Source organism: Papio anubis, chromosome 5 (genome assembly GCF_008728515.1).
Source record: "Papio anubis isolate 15944 chromosome 5, Panubis1.0, whole genome shotgun sequence".
Classification (NCBI taxonomy): domain Eukaryota; kingdom Metazoa; phylum Chordata; class Mammalia; order Primates; family Cercopithecidae; genus Papio; species Papio anubis.
The window spans coordinates 115,054,530-115,078,347 of record NC_044980.1 but is presented as its reverse complement, the minus strand read 5'-3'; the positions used below and the strand labels follow the sequence as shown (position 1 = coordinate 115,078,347).

The 23,818-nt window shown below is 38.4% G+C and overlaps 1 protein-coding gene across 4 annotated transcripts in view; it reads right to left on the bottom strand.

Moving 5' to 3' along the window:
- Nucleotides 1–720: 720 nt before the first annotated feature.
- Nucleotides 721–23,818, bottom strand: part of LOC101011084 (zinc finger protein 474) — a 41,679-nt gene continuing 18,581 nt past the window's right edge. The window contains exons 2-7 of one of the 4 annotated variants that reach the window (XM_021939622.2): nucleotides 23,027–23,207; nucleotides 20,153–20,281; nucleotides 18,504–18,629; nucleotides 10,435–10,568; nucleotides 6,185–6,441; nucleotides 721–5,768 (exon numbers count right to left, since the gene is read on the bottom strand). In XM_021939622.2, the coding sequence (XP_021795314.1) occupies nucleotides 10,513–10,568; nucleotides 18,504–18,629; nucleotides 20,153–20,281; nucleotides 23,027–23,207 (492 nt within the window). In that variant the 3' untranslated portion in view covers nucleotides 721–5,768; nucleotides 6,185–6,441; nucleotides 10,435–10,512. Of the gene's footprint in view, nucleotides 5,769–6,184; nucleotides 6,442–10,434; nucleotides 10,569–17,781; nucleotides 18,630–20,113; nucleotides 20,282–23,026; nucleotides 23,208–23,818 lie in introns of those variants that run through there. The other 3 variants (XM_017959802.3, XM_017959801.3, XM_003900037.3) reach the window with 3 other exon arrangements.

Below are 23,818 nucleotides of genomic sequence, written 5' to 3'. Positions count from 1 at the left end.
TTTTTGCTCAAATCAAACCTATGAATTTAATGAAGTGAGAGTTGCCTGTTGAAAGTTTTATTTAGATTCTAACCATTGCTTTATATGTGTTTTCCCCCCTCCCTTATTTCAACTCGCTTATTTTATAAATTAACAGATTAGGCATTTGTCATTGCAGGGTGTAGTCACCTAAATGCAGTCTAAAACATTGCTTGGAAAAGTGAGAAAATTGTTCCAGGTATTAAGTCTTTCTTGTAAGTAAAGCCTGCGTCTTTTTTTCTCAGATTCCCTTCAGCTTCTAATTTGTACATAATAGCCAATAAACTTCTCAAAGATTGTCACTGAAGCAATTTTTTCTTTCTCTAGAGATCTTCATGAAACCTTTCAAAAATCCAATTTACCCAGGGGAAATGTTCTTTTATTTGGGTAAAATTGTGAAGAACATAAATTTTAGTTCTTATTTCTTGTTTACCTGCTAGATCCAAGCCAAAAAAAAAGAAAGAAAAGAAAAAAAGCTTTACCTGCTAGATCCAAGCCAAAAAAAAAAAAAAAAAGAAAGAAAAGAAAAAAAGCAAAACCAGCCAAATCAAAAAAAAAAAAAAAAAAGAAAGAAAAGCAAAAAAGCAAATGAGGATCTCAATTTCTCAGTTGTTCAAAAATTTTGTGTTATTTGCTAACTTGTGCTACTTTTGATATTCGATAATAAAAAAATCCCCCATTACATCATTTTGTATCATGCTTCATATATTTCATAATATTTATTTCCTTCATAGTATTTGTGACTCATTAAGTAATTTTATGTAATTATTTCTAATATTTTCTGCCCTAGAAGTCTATAATTTCCATAAAGACAAAAGCTATGTTTATCTTATTCACCTCTGTGAAAAATATTTTTAAAGTTAATGCATAAATTGATTGGCATAAGTGAATGTGTCAGAATGACTGGCCCAATCTGTACAATGGGAGCAGGCACACCTTTTATGTTATTGCTAAACAAAAATGGTCCTGTTCGTTTACAGGGCCTTAATCCTTAGTCTATGGATCAAAGGTGTGATAACATTTAGAAAGTTGTCTGATGGTTGCTTTTTTGACATCTTTTAAGAAAGTTCCAGAAATAAGGATTCAAGGAGAATGCTGCTGGAGTGCAGCTATTTTTGTACACACATGACAGAATAAGTTTTTTAGAATTTGAGAAAGTTGTGGGACAGGCTGAGCATGTATAGCATTGCAGTGGTCAACACATTCAGAATGCTGGCAGAAGACACAAGACTCCTGCACAGAGGTGAAGAATAGTTTATTACACGTAACAACAGCAGTAACAACATTTCTGTGCTGGTCCTTGAGCCCCACTTCCTCCAGGTCAATGTGAGAAGAACCATAATACACCCACAGTCACCGTGGATTATATTACAGGACGGGAATCTCGAGCTCAGGGAAACGGAATCTTCTATAATGGCAGTAAGCATGCCTGCCCTTTGCTTTAAAGGGAAACATTATATAAACATTTAAAAAGCTGTGGCCAGAAAAAAAGACAATCAGTACATCTTTCGCAAGATGTTCAGACAAGTGAGACACATGGAGAATTGTCCCCCAACACCCTATCTCCGGAAGGTGTTCTCCCTGCCAAGGGCCTTTATTAAATTAACTGATACCAAAGATGCATACAGAGATATCCTCTAGTATCGACTTGGCTCCCACACATGCTGAGTCAGGAGGGTGGAATAAGGTGAGCGAAGAGTTAGAAAGCAGATGTCCAGCTAAGAAAGAAAGGGCAGCTGGGGAATACCCCTTCTATCACCTGGTTCTAATGCATTCGGTAGGAGTTAAAGATTGATGCAGAAAACAGGGTTGAGAAAGACCCCAAATATGCTATTCGTCTCTCTTGTCAGAATATATTATCATTTAGGGCAAGCCAAATCACTTCTCTTTCATTCCTTCTTATCCGAAGCTTATGAAAGCCAAAATAACCCTTTCAAAGGCTACTTAATCTCTGCTTAATATGCAGCTTCTTTGTTATCCTCAAAAGCTGAGAAAACGCAAGAGCAAGAGTTCAGATATGTCAGGGGTTGCAGGGGTGAAGGAAAGCAAAGGAAAGCCATTTGTCACCTGTCATGTAAGGACCCAGCAGTGCTGACACAGAAGTCCTGTGAATCTGGCTTACTCCTGTTCTTGCTAATGCATTTGTGCTAAAAGGAACAATAGTTTCAAGGTTTGGAGTAGAAGAGAGCCTTAGTTGTCCAGGACAATTATGCTTGTTATTTTTATTTTTTTAAGCATTGCCTGCCTTTGTTCTTTAGAGTGAGGACGCTTTCCATAAAACAGGCCCTCAGGGCACAGGTAATAAGTGTAAAGGTTTGTTTTGTAGGGAATAATAAAAAGATCTTGAGGATTTATAAACTGTTCCATCCATCAGAAACTATGTAAACCTGGCATTTAGAGTGAATTATTCTTATTAAGCAAAAACTGAGAAAATTGCTTAAGTCTCACCAAAAGGTACCTGCAGTCTATCAGATACTAAGACACTCTATAAGCTATAAACTTAAGAGAAAAGAAATTGCATGTCTGCGTGGGTGTCTGCAGCAAGATGAATGACTCCAAAGAGAATGTATCCCAGCTTTGCTCCTCGGTCTGCTTGTGCTGGGTGGGTTTTTTCCATTCTTATCCTCTAGAGAACTTAAGGAGGGCTTTTGCAAGGGTTACAGCCCAAGAAGAGGTGCCCCTTTTCATTTCTCTGGTGATATCCCTCCCAGCACCATTTCCACCATCATATACTACATGCAAATACATTCAAGGACTTTTATAGAGTGCCAGGCATTATGTAGAGCAGTCTACATGAATTATTTTTATGAATTTCTAGTAACCATCTCATGAGGTAATGTATTAACCTCGTTATACGGATGTGGAAACTGAGAGGTGGGGAAATTAAGGAAACTAGCCAAAGTCCCATAGTTGTAGTGATAGATACGGGATGTAAACTCAGGAAGGCTGACTCTAGAACAGATTCTTCTAACCCCTCCATAATGCCACAATGTAGCTCTGCTCTCAGAAGTCACAGGATCACCTTAATTAGAGTTACAAAGGACTTTTAATGAGCAGGTTTTTCTCATTATGGCCACTTGGTTCTCCTAATTTTCTCAATTACAAATTTTTATATTTTCACCCTTTTCTCTTTTACATTTTTTCCTCATATGTCTGAATTCACAAAGCCTTACCAGTTCTAATTCTTAATAAATGTGCCAATACACCCCTTGCAGTATTTGGCACAGGGTAGAGGCTTAAGAAATGTTTTTTAGCTGAGCTTAGAATGCAGATCGTTCCAATCTTACTGGGTTCATTCGTGCCAAAACCATTCATCGTACGCATTCTGCCTTAGGACGTTCCACCTTTCCTCTTTCCTCTGAACAAATTCCCACATTTACACTTTACAGCGCCTGCTCCGTCTGTCTGGGAGCAGCAATATAGCATGCCAAGCTCACTTAAACTAGTGGCACTACTATACAAACATGTTGGAAGAGTCATCTTTTTTTTCCAAAGTTTTTATTTAAGTGTTCAATCAACACTTCCAGAATAGCTCCAGCCAAAACAATCATTTCCTAAGACTCTATTGACAATATTTATTAGATTTTCCTATAGTTTTTGTCAAATGAATATTATCATAACAGTAACTGGCATGTCAGACATTATATCCTGGTACTTCCAGTGTCACGAAAACCATCTTTAAGACAATAGTTAAGAAATCAAAAGAAAGTTGGGAAGAAAGAAAATGTCTTATTATTATTCTAGAGAAAATATCTTAAATGTTATATAAGTTCTGCCTAGAAAAGTTACCATGTCAACAGTCAACAATTTTCACTGATCCGTATTTTCTATAGTTTGGGGCAGCTGTGCTCATCTCTTCAAATAAGGATGAAGTCTTCCTTTCAGTTGCCCATTCCTTCACAATCCCAGTTTCGTATTGTAAAGGATTACAAAAGGCTGAGATTTTCCTCCAGAAACCTAGAAATCACCCTTACCTCTGGCTACTCCTGAACTCATCTGTAGTCCAATGATTCTACTTTAAGTTGAGCCGAAAAAGGAATTTCACTTTCTTTTATTCATCAGACTTGTAGTTCAGCATCCTAAGTGGACTTCGAAATAGCAGACACATTCCAGGCAAATGTTCTGGGGTCTAGACAGTGGCATTGCACTGAAGTGCTGCATAGACAGCAGCACTGGCAGAATTCTTGAGAGCAATATCTGCCTTTCCAAATATAGTATCTTTGCCTCTACCTAGCTTGATTCCATTACCCAGCCCCAATCCTTCCCAGACTCTCATTCTCTTTTGAGAAGTCATTCGTGACTCTCTTTTATTCCTGCCCCGACAAGTCAAAGATCTTCCTGGCTTTTGTGACCCTCGATTAATTTGTCTCTTCCTTACTATCTGTTGCAGAGCAGATTTTGAGGTGGAAATTTGCATGCAGTAAGTGTTGAGCCTACTTTGGGAATCCATAGCTATGGAGAAGTGATAGAAGCAGATTGGGCAGTGAGATATGTTAGGCTGTGATGCCATCACAACAGAAATTTCTGATTATTCCGTAGAGTGCCCCGAAGCTGGGATGGTCTTGCAGAACAACCCCTCTATTGAAGCAAGAGGGCCCAGCTTTTATAACTTAGCATCAGTCAGTCATTGGATATGGCTGTCTCTGGAATGGAGATGAGAACTTGGGCCAGGTGGCTTTCTTCAGCTGTGGGCAATTTCTGGAGTGGTCACAGCTGAGAGACTTCAGTAGTCACCAGTCCCAGCAGTTGGGAGAATGAGGACTTTAGTCTTGAAGGGTGGATACTATGACATCCACTCTCCACTTATTTTTCTTTCTCTTCTCCAACATATGTTTTTCTTCCAGTCTGACGTATCTCACTAACATTTATAGTCTTACATCCAGAACTCAGAACCCTGGAGTCTTTATGACAGCAGTTTCACTAACCTTTCTATCTAACCCACTAACCTGGGTCTCTTTCTCTAACTCTTGAGATATCTCTTCTTCCTGTCCCAGTGGTTTGCAGCCCTCTGAGCACTCTGTTGTCTGAATGCCTTCTCTATGTTGCATACATTAGAATTTAAATATAGAATTTCTTAGTTGAAGCAGCAATGTCACTGGTTTGTGTACCAGGGGATAGGTGTGGACGAGATAGGAGACAGGTGTATTTGTTTCTTTATTTTGGTTTATATTCTCCTTGCGAGCAAAGACCATGGTTTTAATCTCCTATGTTCTCCACAATGTATGCAGAGGGCTATGCATCTTGAAAATGTGCAGTATCTTAATAAAAATATGTAAGCACTTACTTTGTGCCAAGTAATATTCTAGGTACTGACATTTCAATGGTAAATAAGAGAGATGAAGACTCTACTCTCAAAGGAGATTACAACCAGTTTATTAAGAACTAGAAGTCAGCCTGCTACTTATTTTATCTTGACATTTGATTAGTCATTATCTAGAAATAGCAATACCATATTCATAAAGAAACTCTTAATAGTCAACTGTTAACATCTTCCTTACATAATGAAGCTATGTTATGGCAATAAATTGGCTCTGAAATCTCAGCGACTGAACACAATGTATGTTTGTCACCTTCATCATGCCCTGGTGTGGGCTGGGTGGCTCTTCTGCATCTTGGAGGTATATCATTTGAAATACGCGGCCCCCAGGTTTTCCTCATCAGGGAAAGAGAGAGCTCAAAGGCACACTGGCTCTTAACTGCCTCCATCCCTCTGCTCCAGTTCATTGGCTATAATTAGGCACATGGTAAAGCTGGGAAATGTAAAAGAACAAATAAATAAGCAGTGAGCACTAATTGTCTGTGCCATAATAGGCAATATTTGTTGAGTAGTTTTTTATGACAATACTGTTCTAAGTGCTTTACATCTATTACTCACAACCCCATGAGGTAAATATATAAATCCTAATTACAGATTAAAAAAAAAAAACTGAGGTACAAAAAAGACAAGTCATTTACTCAAGATCCCACAGGTAGTAATTGATGGAAGTGGAATTTTAAACTCAAGCTCTAAGCTCTGAAGACTATTGTTTCTGTTAACTATACTTTAAAAATGAAATAAAAAAAATCCCAATAGAAATTCCTGTCTCCTTTCTGGACAGATCTTTGAGAAACATTGTATAGAATAATCTCTTCTTTCATTGGTGTGATCTGGAAATACTAATCCAACCTGTTATAGAAGTTTTCCTCTTCCAAATTCTCCTAAGTTGATAGAGGAGAAGTTCTTATGAGTAACATCTCAGTTTTCTCCCTGCTGTGCATGAAAACACTTGATATTTTAAATTTTTCAATCTTTATAACAGTCATTAATAGTTCAAGGATTTCAGTGAGCTCCCTTTGAACTAATAAGCTGGATGAAAGTCAGCCAAAAGCCTTACTATTAAGCTGGAAGCTATTGGTGATTAAAATTGTATTGTCACTCCCCACCTAAAAAAAAAAAAAAAAAAAGATCCTTACAATTAGCATGTTCAGAGCCTACTAAAACATATGTGTTCTTTCTAAATAGGCATCTTCAGCGATGTGGGAAAGCAAAGCCCTTCTCAAGGGCTCAGATTTTCTGTACAAGCTTTCATTCCTCCTACTCCACCCTGAATCCTCTCATCCTTATTTCCGTGAGAACAAGGGGACCATAGATAATTGAAATTAGGTTTGCCTTAATGATGGGTTAAGAAGAGAGATGACTTAAAATGCCTGGACATAGGGAAGAGAAGAGCCTCTATTGCCACCTACTGGGCTCCTTGTTTTTATCAGCCTATCCAGTCCACCATCTCTGGTTTCAAATCTCTGGCCTCGAGCTTCTTTTGCAAGCTAACTGCCCTCTGACACGTGTCAATCTTTCGGTTTCAGTTTGGATGGAAAAATGCTTATGAAAAAGAAATTAACATTTTAGCTTTCAGCATCAACTACTCTTTAAACTTATGTTAATTTATAAACAAGGATAATAACTAACCACTTCTCCATAGCACTCAATTGCTTCCAAGTGTTTTTCATTAAACTTAAGTGAAAACATTTCTCAGGATGCAATTTTAAGAGACTATTATTAATCATATGCCTTGATTAGCCTTGAACAGTGGAATAAGTAAACTGACTGAATAAAAATTATTTTCTTCTTTCTGAATATCCTTATTTTACAAGCTGGGTATGGCTGAAGGTTTTGGTTGCCTTTAAAAAGTGAGCTATGTGAAGTGATTTTCCAATTGTATATTGATTTGCAGTGACGCCTAGCATATAATTTTATATGGCTTTATATTTTAACCACTTGATTATAGGGAAGATATTGATATGGACACCTTCAGGGTCTAAGGCAAAATGTTTCAAATCTTTTCTAGAGCACTTAAGAGAATAAACAATTTGATAGCGTAGATTTAAGGAATGAACAGAAGCCCTTAGCACTTAGAAAATTTCATGATATAAAGGTTTTACTGTTCTCAAATTCTTTACTCTCTATATATTCATGGTGGCTCAGAGTTATCTGAAAAACACACATGACTTTTAAAAGGGAGATGCCAAGGGTCCCACAAAAATGTGCAAAAAGATTGAGTTATTGGTAAAACAAATTAGCATGAGTGGATGAGCAGAATTCAAGATTGAAGATTTATTGTTTAAAATGTAGATTACATATTGTGTTCCTGAGTAGAAAGAGTCCATATTGAAAAGATGCTGATTATTACTAAAAAGAATATATTAATATGATTCAATACAAATCAATATACTAGAAGAATTTTGCAATGTTATTTGATGAGCTTGATTCTAAAATTCATCTAGAAGAAAAAAGGAGTAAGAAGAGCCAAAAAAAAAAAAAAAAACTTTGAAAAAGAAACTGGACTTTTCTACACAATATAAAAATGTACTCTAAAGATATAATCATGTAAGCAATGTAATAATGTTGCAGACTTGGGAAAATAGATCAAAAGAACAGAATGGAACATCCAAAAATGAACCTATTTATATATAGGATAAATTAATAAATTATACTAGAAAATTTCATTGGGGAAAAAGTTAGATCCCTAATATGCACCTAATAATAATAATAAAATTTCAGGTAGCTAAGATCTAAATATAAAAACTAAAAATTCTTAGAAGAAACTTAGGAGACTATAGTTTTGGAAGGCTTGAAAAGGCTCTTTAAGCTATACATTATAATCAGAAAGCAGAAAACCGAAGTCTAACATTTTACTACATTGAAATGTGTGATTGACTCTAGGACTTCTGATAAGACAACTTCTCTTCCACATGCAAGGTTACCTACAGTGAGACTGGAGGCTCCCAAAGCTCCCTTAATCCTGCACCACACTTTACACTTAAGTCTAGAAAGGAAATGACTAAGCACCAAATGCCCCCGAAGCTAAGTGAGGCCCCAAATGCTCCCATTTAAGCCTCCCTGTTACCGACCCACAGAATAGTAAGTGCTCTCTGAACACTGCCTCCCTCCCAGCATCCCTCCTCTCAACATCTCCACCTTGTTCTAGAAGGAAGCTTCAGTTAGAACTGAACAAGCATTCCCTAAAAGACCCCCAGTACTAATCTCATTGGGAATTATATCTCCACTTAATTTAAGTGCCACCAGAAATTCTGGCTTCCCAGAGCATTATGAAGCCTCATATCCACAGACAGATCTGTAAATTCTCTCGTCTTACATTACTCAAACTTCTCCCTGACCTCCAGCCGTGTAATTTGCAGAGCCTAGTGCAAAATAAAAACGTCGGTCTCCTCGTTAAAAAATTATTAAGAATTTCATGATGGTATCAGCAAAACATTAAAACCAGCATGGGGCCCTTCTGAGCACAGGGCTCTGTCTGACTACATAGGTTATACACTCTGAAAGCCAGCCATGCTCTCTACTCCCAACCCCTTTCTTTATTGCCTTATGGCCTGTCATCAACCAAATCTCCCGTGTCCTCAATTTCTTCTCTAAATGTTTGAAAAAATTCTCTTAATCTAAATAAAACTCAACTTTCCTTTGAGGACACTGTTGAATTCCCATATTCCACACCACAGGACCCAGGGATGGAGTAGGTACCCTCTTTAGTCCTCATTGCTTTCCCTTTTCAGAACTTTTCCTTCCTTCTTCAAAAATCATTTCTTTCAAGCCCATGCCACCATCTAGACCCACTCTCTCTCCTTGTTGAAGTCATCAACACATTGCTCCATTGTCCAGCTAGTACGTGACACCTCATAGGACCTCCGTAAATATGTATTGAGACAGTTAACACTTTCTTGTCTTAACTTGTACATTTTTTAAACTTGATAGAACACAAATTCTACTTGCCCAACTGCCTAGTAGGAGCAGGCATACTCTAAGCAAAGTATCTGTTTTGCCTGAATACACCATATACTTTCTGTTCACAGTATGTGGATATTTGCATTCTATATGCTGTGTAAGTTTCTCATGAAACTAGCCAAAATGTGGCCTGTTATTAAGCCAACTTGATATTTATATCTTAAATATTTATGATTATTTCTTTAAAAAGTTGGGAGTGGGGAGATGAAGGAGTCATTTGATATGACTCCAGAAGAAATGCATGCTCCTTTCACAGTTCGCTGCAGCCGTATGAAAAAAAGAGAACCCATCAGCCTGTTAATGCCTGTGCCTGCACCATGAGGATTTCTATGTTCAACACTTCCAAATACTGCCCTCTTCTGGCTAGAGAGTGCTTATTATTAGAGTTGTATGAAATGAGCCTGCTTCTGAGAAGAGAAATGGAATGAATAGGGATAGAGACAATGCGATTGTGAGACAATGAAATTAGAAAAAAAAAAATATGGGAACAAAAATGGGAAAGGTAGATTTATAAACTTCCTAATCTTTAGGCCCACCCACACTATTCTTGTAGAGGTCATCTTGTCCAGTGACCTCCAGAATGAAAACAGATAAGTCAAACAACTTGTCTGACTTGCCTTCGTACCTGTGGAAAGTTAGGGGCTTGAAAGAAATGAAGCCATAACTGCTATGATCTTTTTGTTGTCGACAGCCCTATCATTCCTTGTATACAGACCCTGGTCCTGCCCTTCATCCCTGCTTCAGCTGTTCCTCTGATCTGCTGCCCATTGTTGGTTGGGCTTCCAGATAACCTGCACACACAGCATGGCCACTCTTAGACACCCCCAGAGCCTCCCCTTATAACCCAGCTATATATGGGTTTTCTTTCTGTCCTTCATTGCTAAAAGGTATATGGAATTGCTTCATCACCTTCTGCATCTGGGTTCCTCCGCTCTCTGGAAAATACTGCATTGGTGATATAAGAGGAAAATGAAGCAAGTAAAAAAAGAGAGGAAGAGAAATAATACCTTTAACTAGAGTGAGTAAAACATTAATATTGATAACTTTTTAAAAGTTGACACGACGTGCATTTGGATTCCACATTCCATACAGTCTGGAATGCTACTATACTTTTCCTCCCCATGGTCAATGTCACTTACCAGCATGTAGGCTGCAGAGCATCCCACCATGTTTCACTTTACAGCATCTAATGTACATGCTAATACACAATTTAGTGTTCACCAATGAGGCTGCTTATAGCCAGAGGTGAACACCACAGGTCCTGGAGGACAGCCTGGAGAGCCAAAGGGATTAATGTGTTAGCACATCAATAATGGGCACATTGGTTAGGAAATTATGGTCTAGAAAATACAACAGATTAAGGCAAAGTAACATGCATTATCAAATTATCAGGAAATCCTGTGGACAAACCCAGAGGATTACAAAGAAAAACAGGCCAATTAGAGTGGAAACAAAACATATCCAACCCTGCAATTCATGGAGTATCCCACAGTTTCTATGGGTTTTTTCCTTGGGGTGTCTTCTAGTGCCCCTGCTGCCTCTACCTTCTCATCCTTTCAGGGTCAGATCCAAATTCCCTCTGCAGTGAGGTTTTCCTAACAACTTCAGTCCTCCCATCTGCTTTGGCTGCAGGAGGTAGAGCCCTTACAACACCATTTGGTACAATTACACTAAGTCTTGTGTTGTTCGTTGATTTTTTTTTTTAAAGACAGGGTCTTGCTCTGCTGTTCAGGCTGGAATGCAGTGGCATGATCATGGATCAGTATAACCTCCAACTCCTGGGCTCAAGAGATTCTCCCACCTCATCCTCCTGACAAGTGGCGACCACCACACTTAACTAATTTTTTAAAAAAATTGTTTGTAGAGACAGGGTATCACTTTGTTGCACAGACAGGTCTTGAACTCCTGGGATTAACTGATACTCCTACCTTGACCTCCCAAAGTGTTGGGATATTTTGTTTGAATATATTTAACCATATATCCATTCTTTGGCCTTCCATGGTCAGATACACTTTTGCTAGCCAAGAACAACAACAACAACAACAAAAACACCAAGATCCAAACCCTTGTTGGATGATCTCACGAATCCTAGTTCTCTCCTCAGGTGACTCTGAGGATTTCTGTAGCTGTTGCTTGCCATATGTTGCTTCTAACTGCTTTTTTGCACGTTTCATAAAGTTTCATAAGCATAGCTAATAATAGGCCAGAGTGAATAATAAAACTGTACTGAGGGAGGAAGATAATATTCAGAATTAGAATGCAGAAAAGGAACACTTAAAACTTGGTAATAGTGACCACTGCTCTTAAGTCTACTGGTCTTATCCCAATGTAGAGTCCCACCTGCTGTCTCATCTCAGTCTGTATTGCTGATATGTTGCTATGGCTTATGGTTTCAGTCCCTTCTCATATAGGTGGACGTTCCTCTTGATCTTGTGCTGAGTCCAGAGCTCCAATTTCTTTCTGTCAGACTCCAGACAGAGGATGAAAAACTAATTTACTTCATAATTACCCAGAGTTGGAGCTCTTTCCACTCCAAAGGTGGCCATTCATTATTCACATTCTTTTGCAAAATTGTCTCTCTCATCTTGGCCCCAATGAGACTTCTCATTTATGAGACTAAACCCAAGATTAAACTTTGCATAACAAAACACCTCTAAAAGTGTTTCCTCAAACAAATACATTGATTCTCTCTTTCGAAAAAGAAATGATGCTCCTATGCCTAATATATGAAAATGGCTGCAATTTTTTTAAAGTTTCACATTTTTTGTCTTTATTTGCCAAACTTGTCTGGCAAGACAAGTTGTTCTTGATGGCAAGAACAATGCCCAAATATTGTTGGTTTTCTGTAAGAGGGAAAGTAGTCCCTAAACAAGAAGCCAGAAATAGATTCATGTTTGAGCTGCTTGGAGACACCATTAATTAGTCCCCCAAATTCTTGTGCACCTCTCCTTCCTGAAGCTGCAGAAAGAACACAGTTCTCATCCTTTCTTGCACTTAGGCACTACCATGTGGCTGAGATTCAGCCAAGGAATGTTAGTGATATGAGGAGCATTTCTTCCAGACTGGGCCTGTACAAAACTGCCAAATGGCTAACTCCTTCACCTTTTCTTCTGGCAAGGCTGAAAGGAAAGCCCTCCACCTCCCCCACTCCCCCACAACTAGGGCAACTTTTGAGTGCCTCATATGGAATGTTGAAAATAGAAACTTCATCAGCCTAGGACCCTGACTGATTTTATGAGAAAGGGATAGCTTACTAACTGCTCACTTGCCCAATGCTCTTTTTAGTGCAAGAAATAATTTTCTATCTTATTTAAGCCATTATACTCTTTTGGTCTTATTTATTGCAGCAACTACCTTGTCTCAATACAAGCTATAAATGGATACCCTATAGTCAGAGAAGCCCCTACTGAGATGGAAAGTTAGCACAGGTCTGTGTGGTGGGATAAGGCACACCAGTGGTTAAGGAGAGGCTCACTCCCCATGCCCTCTCAGCCCCCATTTCAGTACCACTGTCTAAAATTCCACCACATGGATTTCATTACTTTGGATAAAGACGTAATACTTCCAGGAATCTTCTTTTAAAAGAACTATCACCTGAAAGAGATAGCACATTCAACCATGATCTTCCATGAATCTATTAGCATAGATGAGTTTCTCAGATGTCTTTGCAATGAAATACCTAGTGAAAAGTTGACAAAGGGATACAGGCAATAAAATGTTAAAGGGAAGATTAGGGGAGATGAAGGAATATCTTTATCATGGAGCACTTGAGTTTTCGCTCCAACAGGAACAATGGAGCTGTTTTTACTCCACTGCGCAGAGGTAGGCAGAAGGTGGCAATGGAGACTGCAGAAGAAACCTTGATGGGGAAATTGATGCAGAAGGTTCAAAGATGGGAGATGAGGGCATTGAAGGTAAGTTTGATAATATAGATGAACTCTGGTCCTCAAATCAGGTGCTTTTGAACACCCTTTGTCTACCCGGTAAGCAGTTATTTTGATGGTCCAGGCTACTTTTTAGATCTGTAAATGGCTCCTTAGGAAAGCCCCAGTGAAAATCTTATGAGAATTTTGGAATTTGTTCAAAACATATGTGCATTTCCAGAGCTCAGATGTTTTGATTATTTTTCAGGCAGTGCCTTATTGAGAGGTTCCTATAACTGCTTACCATTCCTGATTATGCAGTTATTATCTTCTTTCTGCAGCTAATGGAAAGGAATATGACTTCTAGTACAGACAGGTGGGCAGGGCAAGGGCATGGAGCTATTGGTGCCAATAGTCAATCATCAAATAATTCAACTGCATTTGTCCATTTATTATTACTTTAAAAACAAGTATGTACATATGACAGAATTAGCTTTGTGATTAAGAATATTAAAGACAGTATTTTTCCTTAGCATAACATCAGTAATCTGCAACTAAAATTTATATACACTGCAAAATAGTTGTGTATTCAATGGTGGCAAATCTTGGACCCAGTTTTTAATTAGGGTATCTGCCCCTCCAGAATGTTGTCTAGTTGCTCTCTCACTAAAACAAGCTGTGGAGGTAGCCAGTAACCTTTATGGGCTTGAGAGCTGTATGCCTCTGATCAATAGGCGATTTTATGGGTCCTACTTTACACCACATAGATGCATCTTGCATTCTTTGCCTGTGGTTGCCATAACAAATTACTACAAACTCAGTGGCTCAAACAACACAGATATTCACACAGTTCTGTAGGGTTAGAACTTCAATCCTAGGCTCACCTGATGCAAAACAAGGTGGCATGGCTGCATTTCTTTCTGAGGCTCTGAGGGACCATCTGTTTCCTTGCTCATTCCTGTTCTTAAAATAATTTAGTTTGCCACTTGTGCTTGTGGAACTGAGGCTCCTGTTTCCTTGCTGGCTCTCAGCTGAGGGTGGCCTTTAGCTCTGAGGGGCTTCTCTTACTCCTCGTACGTAGCTCCCTGCAGCTCAGAACCCGCAACAGTATTAAACCCTTCTTATGCTGCCATCTCTCTCACCCACCCTTTGCCTTCTTCTACTTTTTAGAACTCATATAAGGTTTCTGCATCTCAGGGTCCATAACTTAATCATATCTGCGAATTTCCCTTTGCCATTTAAGCTCCTGTGTTCACAAGTTTTAGAGACTAGGATGTCAACATCTTTGGGGCCCATTATTTTGCCTAACACATTCTCAGCTAACTAAAAGACATCTGAAAACCCTTGGCCTCTAGGGTGATCAGTGTCAACAATATTGGGACCCAGCCCCAGGATGCCTAGGGCAGATTTCACATTCTTATCTCACTCACAGTAAGCTTATGACCATGCTGGCTTAATTTCATGTTCCTGTAAGGAGGACTGAAAGGCATTGTCAGAGATACCCTGGAATCTTGGGATCCCAGCAACCCCTCCCTGCCATCTTCATCTTCCTTTTAATTAAAAATAGTAGTAGTTGGAATTTAAACCATTCAAATTCAACCTCAGTGGATGTCAACAACTAGGTTTACCTGGATGTAGAGAACATGAGACTTCATTATACTTTTCGCAATGAGAGTATCTGTTTTATAACAAAATTTTAAAAGAGCTTAGCAAAAAGGTCTACCATCCTGAGATAACCCAGCAGTGTTTTTCCTGGTATATATTCTCTCCACAGCACCCAATTTGGCCTCTACTGGAAACTTCACTGGTTCTCATTTGTGTGGTTTCCTCCAAGTGCAGAAAAGCTTCATTTTTCATATCTCACCACAGTGCTCACAGAGAGCAGGCAGGGCTAGCAGAAACAGGCACAGCAGTTTGAGTAGTCCAGACAGTGAGTCAATATGAAAGTCATAAATGATAAGGGAAGTGGGACCATTGCCAGAGGAGGGAAAGGACCTCTCAGGAGTGGGGAAGGAAAGGGCAGGACTTCCCGCTCTGACCTGATATGGAATTTAAGCCATATGAGTTGGTCTCAGAAAGGAGTATAAAGAAGAAGTCTACTCATGCCAGAAGTAAATGAATACAGAAAGACCAAGTGCTGTTATCCGGTTTGCAAAGGAGAGGACTGGATATTTATTTGCCATATATATATGTATGTATGTGTGTGTGTGTATATATATATATAGCTTACAAATGGTCCTGATTATCAATAGGAGCTTCCTTTTTCATAAAGACTCTCAGACTCGTGTTCCCCAAGCTGTTAGAGCAGTGCATCAGGGAGCCATCCTTGAGACTTCACTTAGAAATACTTGTTAGAGCTGGGAGTGGTGGCTCATAGCTCACGCCTGTAATCCCAGCACTTTGGGAGGTCAAGGTGGGTGGATTATGTGAGGTCAGGAGTTTGAGACCAGCCTGACCAACATAGTGAAACCCCATCTCTACTAAAAATACAAAATTAGCCAGGTGTGGTGGTGCATGCCTGTAATCCCAGCTACTTGGGAGGCTAAGGCAGGAGAATTGCTTGAACCCGGGAGATGAAGGTTGCAGTGAGCCAAGATCGTACCATTGCACTCCAGCGTGGGCAACAAGAGTGAAACTGTCTTAAAAAAAGAAAAAAAAAAAAGAAAAAAAAAATACTTGTTAGAAAATACTATGGTATATGGAGCCAAAAAAGAGTCCAAATAGCCAAGGCATTCTTAAGCAAAAAGAACAAAGCTGAGGGCATTATGCTACCTGACTTCAAACTACACTACAAGGATACAGTAACCAATACTGTATGGTATTAAAACAGACTAATGGATGAATGAAACAGAGAGAGAGCTGACAAATAAGTCTCCACACTTACAATCATCTGATCTTCAATAAAGTCTACAAAAATAAACAATGGGGAAAGGATTCCCTATTCAATAAGTGGTAGTAGGATAACTGGCTAACCATATGAAAAAGATTGAAACTGGACCTCTTCTTTACATTATATACAAAAATCAACTCAAGATGGATTAAAGACTTAAATGTAAAACATAAAACTATAAAAACCCTGAAAGATAACCTAGGAAATACCATTCTGGACATAAGACCTGGGAAAGGTTTCATGACAAGATGCCAAAAGCAATTACAGCAAAAACAAAAATTGACAAATGGCACCTAATTAAACTAAAGAGTTTCTGCACAGCAAAAGAAACTATCAACTGAATAAACAGAATCTACAGAATGGGAGAAAATGTTTGCAAACTACGCATCCAACAAAGATCTAATATCCAGAATCCATAAGGAACTTAAACAAAACTATAAGCAAAAAACAACTCCATTAAAAAGTTAGCAAAGGACATGAACAGATACTTTTCAAAACAAGGCATACATATGACCAACAATCATATGAAAAAATGCTCAACATCATTTATCATTAGAGAAATGCAAATCAAAACCACAATGAGATACCATCTCACACCAGTCAGAATGGCTATTATTAAAAAGTCAAAAAATAACAGATGCTGGCGAGGTTGCCAAGAAAAAGAAATGCTTATACACTATTGGTGGGAATGTCAACTAGTTCAGCCATTGTGGAAACCAGTGTGGTGATTCCTCAAAGAACTTAAAACAGAATTTCCATTCTACCCAGCAATTCCATTATTGGGTATATACCCAAAGGAATATAAATCATTTTACCATAAAGACACATACACATGTATGTTCATTACAGCACTATTCACAATAGCAAAAATCTGAAATCAACATAAATGCCCATCAACCGTAGAATGAATAAAGAAAATGTGGTACATATGCACCATGGAATACTACACAGCCATATAAAAGAATGAGATCATGTCTTTTGCAGCAACGTAGATGGAGCTGGATGCCATTATCTTAAGTAAACTAATGAAGGAACCGAAAACCAAATACTACATGCTCTCACTTTTAACTGGGAGCTAAACAACAAAAACACATGGACACAAAAAGGGAAACAACAGACACCAGGACCTACTTTAGGGTAGAGGGTGAAGGGAGGCAGAAGGGAGAAGATTTAAAAACACTATCTATCAGATACTGTGCTTATTACCCGGGCGATGAAATAATCTGTGCACTAAACCCCTGTGACACACAGCTTACCTATATAACAAGTTTGCACATGTATCCCTGAACCTAGAATAAAAGTTTTGAAAAAGGAAATACTATAATGAAGCTATCTAAAGAGCCCCCATAATGGATCTGAGAGATTGACATGCTCACTCAGAGTAAGAGATTTCCCCTCTCCATGCCCCTGACTAGAACATTCTTGTTCAGCCCCCTTCTGGTAGGACGGACCCTAAAAGTTTAATGTTAATTGAATGCAAATGAGCATCAAGAGATCCTGGAATTCTTCCTATAACTTTGACTAGAGGGGAATTCAGTTAAACTTTTCGCAGTGCCAAGTAACAGAATGGTGAGGAAATTGCATTGTTGTTGATGCCTGTAACAGCATTACATCCCACACCCAACAATAATGGCCTGGGTTAGTGTAGACTTCCTAGTACCTTCATCTAGTATCTGCTCTTTATAATCTAAAACAGTATCTATGGGAACTATTTCAAGGTTTGAATTCATAGTTCATGGAGGTGCCAAGCATTGTTAAAGAAATTATTTTATTTTGAGAGTTACAAAGAGCTGTGCAGATGTGAACACACTGTGGGAAGGCCATTGGCAGAGAAGGTGAGTGCTTTCCCATTAATAGAGAGACTTTAATGACTTGCCTTGATCATAGACCAGAACTCTTGGGTTGATGTCATTATAACTGAGCTTGCTCCAGATTTAATTCCATGGAACATTTGTAGGCCAGCTGAGGTGGAGCCATCGTGGAATCTCCATACTCAGCACCTTGATGTGTCTCAAGCTGGCTCACAGTTCCTTGTGGATATGATGATTTCTACAAGAGCTCGTTCTTTTCAACCACTTCAAGAACTCACAGACTTAATGCTTCATACACATAAGGATGTTGGGTTTTTAATTTTTATTCTTGTCATGCTCAAAAGTCACTTATTATGACCTCAGTGGCAACTCATTTCATGGTTGAGGCCAGAATTTTTTATATTCACTGCTACTTGATTTCTGAACATCAGCAAAATGCAGAAGTGTCTTTTGAAAAACCTAACACTGTCCACTTCAAGCTTGTTTTCACCTCAGTCTAAGTTAAACCCAAACCAGCAGCAGAACTGCACGTATGCTAAGATTCCCATTTGCTTTGTTACTTAAATAATGTACAAAATGTTTCAGATTTGTCAGATCAATTGTGTTAGTATGGGTAATCTTATTAGTGATGAAATCCAGCATACATATAGCAATGGATGAGTGTGGAATTGGAAGTCCAGCAGTCCTGAGTTTGCTTCCTTCACTATTCCTTAACTCAAGCTCAGTGTGACCTTGAGTTAGCTGTTTAGACCAAATATCAGTTTTCTGATCTGTAAAATAAAGATAATGATATCCTTCTGTAGGCTTGACATGAGATGTATATAATGTAACATATATGAAGCACTTAGCACAGTGCCTGACCCACAGTAAACTCAACATCTATTTGATGTTTTTGTCATTTTGGTTAATAAGGTAAAACAACTAAATCATCAACTATGAGTCACTAAATGCCATGATTTTTCACAAGATTTTTATTTGAGGGTATCTAAAGACTTAAAAAGTTCATCTCTTGCTTCCTTTGAAGCAGGCAGAAAAAATAGAAAGATTTGCACAATTATCCTAACCCAACCCTGTGTTATAAGTAGAAGTATGATCAAAGTATTAGGTAGAATAAATTTGCCTGTGTAATTTGGATCTGACTATGCTGTGTAAAGTCATGAATGTGAGGCTTGCAGGAACCCACTGGATCCAGAATGGCCCTGGAATTCCGCCATAAAATGAACAAAGATCTCAAGCAAAACCACTGGGAGTCCAGGCAAAGCAGCACAGCCTGGGGGAGCAGAATTTCCTGGGCAGAGTCCCTCCCTGACCCTGGCGTCCTCCCAGGAGAGCCCCACCTCGATTAATACACATTCAAGGACTCTAAAATACTAAGCAGTTTCACAACCCACTTACTGTGCATGAGCCTTGGGTGGGGAGGCACAGAACTTTCTGGCAGGCATTTAGACCACAACAATAAAACACCTATAAACCCCTATGACGGCATAAAGAATTCATGCTGGACTTCTCCTAAAGAAGGAAGGAGCTAGCTAGCTTCCACCTATTTTGATGAATTGTATTGCAGCAGTCTCCTGACACATGAGGCTGGCAGTGGCTCTGAAATATCTTGTAGCATTTCTTGCCATTTGAAAGCGAGAATGAGTTAGATATGGTTCCGGTACTTTGAGTTCTCAGCGATGTTTTGAATGTCTCTGCTGTTGAACAATCTTATAGAGAAAAGAACTGCCCCAATCAATAACTCAAAAGATGTCCCTAGGTAAAAGGACGTGTGGAATGACAGGTTATTTCAGAAAGCTCAGGGAGAGGAAGGAATCCAGTTCTTCCTGGGATTAAAGAGTTGCCTGAAGTTGCCTCTGGAGCCCTTGTGCACTGAATAAGAGCCCTAATTGTGAAGTTCAAAATCTTGTTCAGGAAAGAAAATGGAAGAAAAATGGGGACAGTTGGCTCTGAAATTTCTTTTAGACAAAATCCCAGCTCTGATGAGAAGCAGCCTGCTTGTAAATCTGCCTGACAAAAGTGTGAAATGGTCCCCAGCGTGCCTATGCACATGCAGCTGCTTGTTAAAACCAGAGCATTTGCCCAACTGCATAATAGTGAGCAAGGCTTACAACACCAAAGCGCTGAGCTGGGCCTCCCCTGCTAGAACAGCACTTGGTCAATTGCAGTTTTCCTTGTTTCCCCTCGTCACCTCCTTTTTCTCCTTCCCACCCTATCCCAATCTTTTTCAAAGGGATTAATTCCTGTAACACTTCAGTAGAGAGAAAAGGGCTTTACTTGGCGGCTTTGGGCTTACAAGATCGTTGGTGAACAATCAGTCTGTCTGGCAGGAAGGTACGCCCACAAACATTACAGGGAACCAACTGGCTCTGGGCACTTGTCCAAGCAGCTTCATTTAAAGCATCAAGATCATAGAAGCCTTTGGCTGGAAAGTTAAAGGGAAAAAGCAAAAGGAAAAAAAGGGAAAAAAATACCAAAAACAAAAAGGAAAGAAAAAGGTAAAATGGATCAGTTTTTATTCGGGAGAACCATATTCTACTTTCTATGGAAAATATTTTCAGGAAATACCTGTTCACTGAGTATTTTAAACAAATCATATTACTTTTGCCTCCAAAAAAGAAAGGGCTGCTCGCTCTTTCAAGGGTTGAGTAAAGTTAGCTGGGAATCAGACAGAGGTTTTCACTCTTTGGATTTTAAAAAGGAAAGACATTGTTTTACATGTTATGATATGCATTCTTCACTAATTATTAACATCTTTGCGTATACATCATTATTTTGCAAATATAACTTTTGGCCTTCTTTCAGTTGACTCTAAATATAAGCTTACAAAGGGGAATCAGCATGTATTTGTATTTTCCTTTTCTGTAATTCTTCAGTGGAATGTTTTTAGAAGCCAAGACTGACAGTTGAGAGTGAATTTAAGATGAATTGTATCTTAAAAACTTATCATCTCTTCATGGTCATAAACTCAGATATTCTTTAAGTAATCAAAGTGGAGAATGCAAACAGAATAATCTGACAAAAAGATGTGTCCTTAAGAAAATAACAAAGACAGATGAGAAATGTATAATCTTCATTGGCAGAGCATGGGGAAAAAAGCATATGGCTTTATTTTAGAGAAACAATGTGGGATTTAGCTTTAATAAACCTTAGTTAAAATAGAATGACTTTAGTACATTAAACTGACTATATCTTAGAACCACTGAAAATAGGCCCCCAAAATGTAACAAGGCACTCAGAAACATATTACTTAGTTTTTATCTTTGGCACAGCATAGATTACTGCGTTAAAGCTTAGGCAATTCACATACTGTTTCTATCTAATGGTTCACACAACCACAGTGAACCTTAAATTTTTTAACATGTCTGCTCCTAATTCTTACTTTTCTGCTCCATGGGAATTTAAATTCCAGCAAAATCTAGTATTTCTTCTTTGGATATAGCAAACATCACTGTCTATGTGGGATATGAATGTGTATTTTGAGTGCTTTGAAAAATGAGAAAAGAATGATGCTGACTTTCTCGTTACTCATATGAGTTTTAAAATGAATTCAAAAATTCCAGAGTAGTCATTGACTCTCACTTGAAGGTGATTCATCACATTTCTAAGTGTTTTTGCATAGGGCTTTGATTTCAGATCAGGAAGAGGGGTTAGTTGAACCTTATGACTACAATGAGTTCATGAGATAAAAATGGTAATGTGAAATATTTTTACCTAGAGAGGAAGGGCATCTTCAGAGATAAATAACGTGGGACTTAGAGGAAGACAATGCAGTTATAGGACCTATCTTTTCCATCTGTAGGCAGTAACAGAATGGTGAACCACCAGGGCTTTCAGACTAATCGTTCCTCTTACTTCTAGCCTTCTGGTAGTTATGGTCAAGCAGAGAAAGTGATAAAGATCAGAAGGGAAGGAAACAGATTTTGACACCAAGTGAGAAATGCTGGAAAGAGAGTTTCAATGAAATAAACAACCTGTTTGTGGAAAATTCTCTAATTTCAGTAGTTGGTTGTTTTCATCTTCAGCTCTTTTCCCACCTGTATGTAAAGCCCTCTTTTTGGCAAGGACTGTGAACAGCTAGGATCTAGCAGGATCTAGAATTTATCATACAATCTAGGATCTACTTTGTAGGTTGTTATAAAACTCTCCTTGTGTCACATCTCTGACACAAGTGCTTTGGACTAATTGACATTAAATGACCTCCCAAGGTACTTTTCAGCATTGCAAATCTATGGTTACATAGGACAATGGATAAATTGAAAGATACTCCTCTTAAAACCAACATTGTCCTATGAGATGGTTTAGGGGATCTACTGAGAAAATGACAATGGTAAAAATATGATAAGTCTGAGCTTGCGCGGCAAAAATATTTTCTTAACTATTCTTATACCCTAAATGAATAAGCATGAGGCTTTGTGATGAGGCCAAACATGGCAGTGTAGTTTCAGTTTCATTTGGTTTGCACCAGGCTTTACAAATGATTAAATGCAAAAAATTCTGGAAACTTAAAATAGATGTCTGGATTTCTAGTTTGTTTTGTGTTATTGAAAGATATGAGTACATTGGACTAAATTTCTTAATGATAACACCAGCTGGAACTGGGCAGCGGCCTGTCTCCTTTAGAGTGATCTGATGCTTCACACCTCATCATAGTCCTTACTTCCCCTTTGTTGTACACACAGACCAGTTTACTCAATGTCATAACCTGACTAGTGGACCTGGTGAAAATTCAAGTTTGGTACCCCTGCTCTGTGAACACCAAGACACATTCATATTTGGAAACATGACTTTGGATGTTCCCAAAGGTTTTTTTTAAGTTTCATATTTTTTTAAGTTTTATTTATTTTTATTTAAAAAATATTTTATTATTTATTTTACATTCAAAGGGTTTGATGATATATGAAGGAAACTTTTGGGAAATAGAGCAAATTCCTATAGATCTCTCTCATGCACAGTGTTGCCAGGACAGTGTCTTTATGTCTCAGCATCGGAAGATAATACTTTGGATAGGCATTCCGGAACTGTTTTTCTTATTTGTCTTTAACCAAAGCAGGAAATGTTGCTGATTTTGGTCATTTGAACAAGTGAAAAAAGAAAATACTTCTGCTTTTATTAGTTTACAGAGAAAAGTCTCCCCTTATACACTCAAATCTTTTTTCTAGGAACTTACCAGTAATGGTCCTGACTTCTGGTTTTTTAGGTACTGGTCTCCTTAACTCTTTAGGCAACAAGTTGTTTTCATTATGCCATTTTTTCAGACATTGTGGCTCATGAATGCTAATAGATTTTGTTCCATATTCACGACCACAAATGTAGCAAACAACTGTTGGTGGACGCCGTATCATTGCTGGCTGTAAGTAACATAAAATAAATCATGAGTGAACTCCCATTCACAATTGCTACAAAGAGAATAAAATACCTAGGAATACAACTTACAAGGGATGTGAAGGGCTTCTTCAAGGAGAACTGCAAACCACTGCTCAGGGAAATAAGAGAGGACACAAACAAATGGAAAAACATTCCATGCTCATGGATAGGAAGAATCAATATTGTGAAAACGGCCATACTACACAAAGTAATTTATAGATTCAATGCTATCCCCATCAAGCTACCATTGACTTTCCTCACAGAATTAGAAAAAACTACTTTATATTTTATATTGAACCAAAAAAGAGCTCATATAACTAAGACAATCCTAAGCAAAAAGAAGAACAAAACTGGAAGCAGCATGCCACCTGTCTTCAAGATTACAGTAACCAAAACAGCATGGTACTGGTACCAAAACAGCTGTATAGACCAATGGAACAGAACAGAGGCCTCAGAAATAATGCCACACATCTACAACCATCTGATCTTTGACAAACCTGACAAAAACAAGCAATGGGGAAAGGATTCCCTATTCAAGAAATGGTATTGGGAAAACTGGCTAGCCATATGCAGAAAACTGAAACTGGACCCCTTC